General features: G+C 35.6%; 1 protein-coding gene across 1 annotated transcript; it reads left to right on the plus strand.

The window, feature by feature from the left end:
* The first annotated feature begins 222 nt into the window (after positions 1–222).
* LOC133830346 (serine/threonine-protein kinase STY13-like) lies at positions 223–4,226 on the plus strand. Its single transcript, XM_062260320.1, has 6 exons — positions 223–888; positions 1,744–1,865; positions 2,505–2,701; positions 2,839–3,013; positions 3,283–3,417; positions 3,518–4,226. Exons 1-6 carry the CDS (start codon positions 534–536, stop codon positions 3,722–3,724), a joined length of 1,191 nt encoding a protein of 396 aa, XP_062116304.1. The 5' UTR covers positions 223–533; the 3' UTR covers positions 3,725–4,226.
* Positions 4,227–4,520: the final 294 nt, after the last annotated feature.

A 4,520-nucleotide genomic window follows, 5' to 3' on the forward strand; every position in this document is an offset into this window, starting at 1 on the left:
TTGAATTATGTGAATTTTGTGGTATAAAAATATATGATTGGTTAATTTTTCTTTATTAAAAAAATTGTAGTCAGTCATATTATTATATTGCCTGAAGGTCAATGATAAGTTAAAGATATGCGCATACACATATATTATAAAGAAATAAATATTATATCAAATACATATATTATAATTTTTTAAATTAAATATTAAAAAAAAAGTAAATAAATAGGAAGAGAGGGAGGGAGGCAGGGAGGGAAGGAGAGGAGGAGACCAAAGTGGGTCAGAAGTACACGTTGTGCGCAGGCAATTCCATGTGCCCACATGGATGATTGGAGAGTTGGAGTGAAGAAGCCATAGCCAAATTGCTAGAGCCAAAGAACAAAGCTTTACAATCAATCAATCAATCAAATGAAATTCTGACTCCTAGAGAGATTTACAGGAAGAGAGAAGGAAAACCCACCACGGAAACCGTCTTCTGAGTTGTGATTCTCAGTTTCTAGAGAGAAAAAGGTCTCAAATCCAGAAGGGTTTAGAGAGAACGAGCAAAGATGAAGGAAGGCAATGATGGGTTTGTGAGGGCAGATCAGATTGATCTCAAGAGCTTAGATGAACAGCTCGAGAGGCATCTCAACAAGGTTTGGACTATGGACAAGAATAAGACCAAGGATGAAGAAATCAATCTACCTACTACCACCACCGCTGCCACAACTACCGCATCAGCCACAGCTACCGCCATTTCTTCCGCCGGCTCCGGCTCCGGCGCCGGAAAGTCTGTCTTTAGTCCCTTCAAGCAGAGGCAAGAGTGGGAGATCGATCCCTCCAAGCTCCTCATCAAGTCCGTCATCGCTCGTGGCACTTTTGGCACTGTTCATCGTGGTTTCTACGACGGTCTCGATGTTGCTGGTTTGCTCTCGTCTTTTAAAATTAAAATTCAGTCCAAAAATAAATTTCCATTTTTGCTATATTACTATCCAAATGCCCAATTACCCATTTCTTAATTTTTGGTGTTTATTCAGTTTTGCTTTATGGTTTATGCTTATTGTTAAATTTGTTCATTTGGGTTCATTTTATTTTAGTTTATCTGTGAGATTATTAAAAAGACTAGTTGTTGGCCACTTGGGTTCATATTATAAATGCAGTTGATGTATGCAATTGAGATTGATTTTGATGGTGCCTTGCAAGTAGTCCAATATTAGATTAGGTGGACCATTAATTAGGATTCATCTTCTATTTATCTTGGCCCTTCTATGGTAAATATGATGTCACAAGTAGTACACAGTCCAATTATTACTCTAATCAGGAAAATAATTATATATTTTTAAATTATTGTAGCAAAATTCAAAATTTGCATTTAAGTTAATAACTTTTTAGGTTTTTGGGTGTTTGACTAATGTAAATTGTAGTCTTATGGGATCCGTGACTCTCACACGGATTTTGGATGAGTTTGCTGTTTTGGCATCTTACTTCGAAGATACTGTTTTTTTTTTTTGTATTTATGAACTTTCATGTGATCTCATCTGTTGGCTTAAATTTTATTATATATTTATATAAATATATGTCATGATAGTAAAAGTTACTATTTTTATATGTCATTTCATCATCGTTATCATCTCCATCTCAATCCAACTAAGTCTTACCTTTTGGCCTTTTATATATTATCTTTCTCTTCTTATCGATTTAGAATTGATAAAAATTTAGCTTTTGTTACGAGTTACTCACAGTAGTTTTTTATTTTTTGGAATTCTTTTGTAACCTCAGTTAAATTGCTTGACTGGGGTGAAGAGGGCCACAGGACAGAAGCTGAGATTGCTTCACTAAGAGCAGCTTTTACACAAGAAGTTGCTGTCTGGCATAAACTTGATCATCCTAATGTTACCAAGGTGTGAAGTTTGATAAATATGTTTTTTTTTTCATTACCTGAGGACTTCATAACATTTGTGATCGACAAATACTGAAACTCAGAACTTAGTGACATATCTTTATAGAGCCTCATGCAAGCAGAAACTGAATCGAATTACAATATTATGTCATCAAAGCATTTCTATGTAATGCTCATTCTGTTGTTGTCTTAACTTGTTACAAGGCTCTTCTATTTCAAAATCACTGTAAAAGCAACTATGTATGTTTCTGACTTATTGTTAAATGGTAATTACGGTAGAATAGCATTTGGCATGTACGTAATCATAAACTGATAAGTTGCTTTCATATGATAGTACCAAATTGTTACAGTGTACACTCACTGAAGCATAGCTTATTTGAATTTTAGTAATTTAAAGTGATCAATGGTTTAGAGGAAGGCTATCAGGTCATGAGAATTCTCATAGCTATTTTTTAATGGCCTCTCTCTTAGTATGATGTTGAGCTTAGACTCTTGATGCACATTTATTATTGTATTTATGAAAATGAATTTTTTTCTAATAAAAAAATATTTTGTATGAACAACTAGACACATTTATAGTTGCTCTCTATTACTGTTGCCTCTGAGTGGATTCATAATATTCTGCCTTGTCATTTTCCAGTTTATAGGGGCAAAAATGGGTTCATCTGATCTACGAATACAGACTGAAAATGGTTTCATGGGCATGCCCAACAGTGTTTGCTGTGTTGTTGTGGAATATCTTCCAGGAGGTGCTCTGAAATCTTTCCTCATAAAGAACAGACGAAGAAAACTAGCTTTTAAGGTCGTTGTTCAGCTGGCTTTGGATCTTGCTAGAGGGTATATTACTCATCTGTTGTTTCTATCCTTGTATTTTGTTTTTCTATACTCTAGCATTCTGTTTTGGCACTTTAATAGTTGTGGGTTGTGATCTTGTCAAGAATAATACTTAGACGATCATGAACTTTGTTTTGCAGTTTGAGTTACCTTCATTCGCAGAAGATTGTTCACAGAGATGTAAAGACAGAGAATATGCTTTTGGACAAGACACGTACAGTAAAAATTGCGGACTTTGGGGTGGCTCGAGTTGAGGCTTCAAATCCTAATGACATGACCGGGGAGACTGGGACACTTGGTTACATGGCTCCCGAGGTATTTTTACGTCCATCTAGTGACAAAATAGATAATTTAGCTTGAACTTAGCTGTTTAGTTTGTCTATATTTTTTCCCCAATATACTAAACCAGCCTAAATCCTAAACATGAAGAAGTGGATGACGACACCTAAAAATTAGTTTGATCCTTCTAAATTATTAAAGAACAATACTAAACTAGTCATCCTAATGTTTCAGCTGAGTCCTATTCTCTAAGAAACAAATAATGAAAATGATCGTTCAGTGACTTTTCAAACGGGTCGTTACAGGTTCTCAATGGAAATCCCTATAACCGGAAGTGTGATGTTTACAGTTTTGGCATTTGTCTTTGGGAGATATACTGCTGTGACATGCCATATCCCGACCTTAGTTTCTCAGAAGTTACTTCTGCTGTGGTCCGCCAGGTGAGCTTTCTCTTCTCCTCTCCTTTACTCAACCTCATATCTGTTTCTTCAGAACTAGTTTCGTTAAAAGGTGGATTTCTATTTCATGTTGAATTTGCAGAATCTGAGACCAGAGATACCAAGATGTTGTCCAAGTTCCTTGTCCAACGTAATGAAGCGATGCTGGGATGCCAACCCGGACAAGCGGCCAGAGATGGATGAAGTAGTTTCAATGTTGGAGGCCATAGACACATCCAAAGGTGGAGGTATGATCCCTGGTGACCAGCCTCAGGGTTGTCTCTGCTTCCGCAAGTATCGAGGGCCTTGAGGCTTTCTTACTTTCAATCAGATGAGCCAATTTGAAGTATGATTATTCTTAGGATCGGAGAGATTTCGATCCAATCTGTATTTATGATGATGAAAAAAGATTAGAAATTTGGGATGTTCAAAACAAGAGGTGAAGATTGCTGTTGGGTATACGCTGCTGAAAGAAATACATCTCGTTTTTTGGGAGGATGTAAAGCTTTTGTTAGTATTTTTTCTTTCCTTCTTTTTCTTGGTTTTTAAGCACCTCCTTTGTAAGATCTCCCATCATATACCATAAATAATAATATTGTTGTTATAATTAAGTTGACCAGGCCATACCACATCTCCTAAAAGGAAACTCTCAAGGACATGGCTTGTGTATTGGTGAATTCTTTTGCTTGATGATTTGGAAATGTAGGCTTAAGAGGTGAAAAGGTTTTTTTTTACTCTTGTGGGGGATTTTCTGTAATATTGTTTAGGGTTTGCTATTTTTTTTTCACTATATTAAACAACAAATTTCTCTACTCAGTGTTTTCCTCTATAGTTTAAGCTCAAGGCAACAGGGTGTGGTTGCATTATTACATACAGTTTGGGTGTTCTAGTGGAAATGGAATAAAACTTATGAATTATATTATGCTATAACAAGATAGCTAAGTTCTAACTTTATAGGCACTTCAACTAAGTCTAAATAGATAGCAAAATTAAGAGTCATGAAAAAACCTCTTAAAAGCCAAGAAAAATGACATTTGTCTAGAACTTGAGACATCAAAACTAGTAGCTCATTAAATGAACTCTCAAAAAAAAAAAAAAAGAATTCT

This window comes from Humulus lupulus, chromosome 4, assembly GCF_963169125.1.
Source record: "Humulus lupulus chromosome 4, drHumLupu1.1, whole genome shotgun sequence".
NCBI lineage: Eukaryota > Viridiplantae > Streptophyta > Magnoliopsida > Rosales > Cannabaceae > Humulus > Humulus lupulus.

Coding starts and splice junctions, on each gene's coding strand:
- LOC133830346 (XM_062260320.1), top strand. CDS start 534: ATGAAGGAAGGCAATGATGGGTTTGTGAGGGCAGATCAGATTGATCTC. Junction 889..1,743: donor CGACGGTCTCGATGTTGCTG/GTTTGCTCTCGT, acceptor TTGTAACCTCAG/TTAAATTGCTTGACTGGGGT. Junction 3,418..3,517: donor CTTCTGCTGTGGTCCGCCAG/GTGAGCTTTCTC, acceptor TTGAATTTGCAG/AATCTGAGACCAGAGATACC.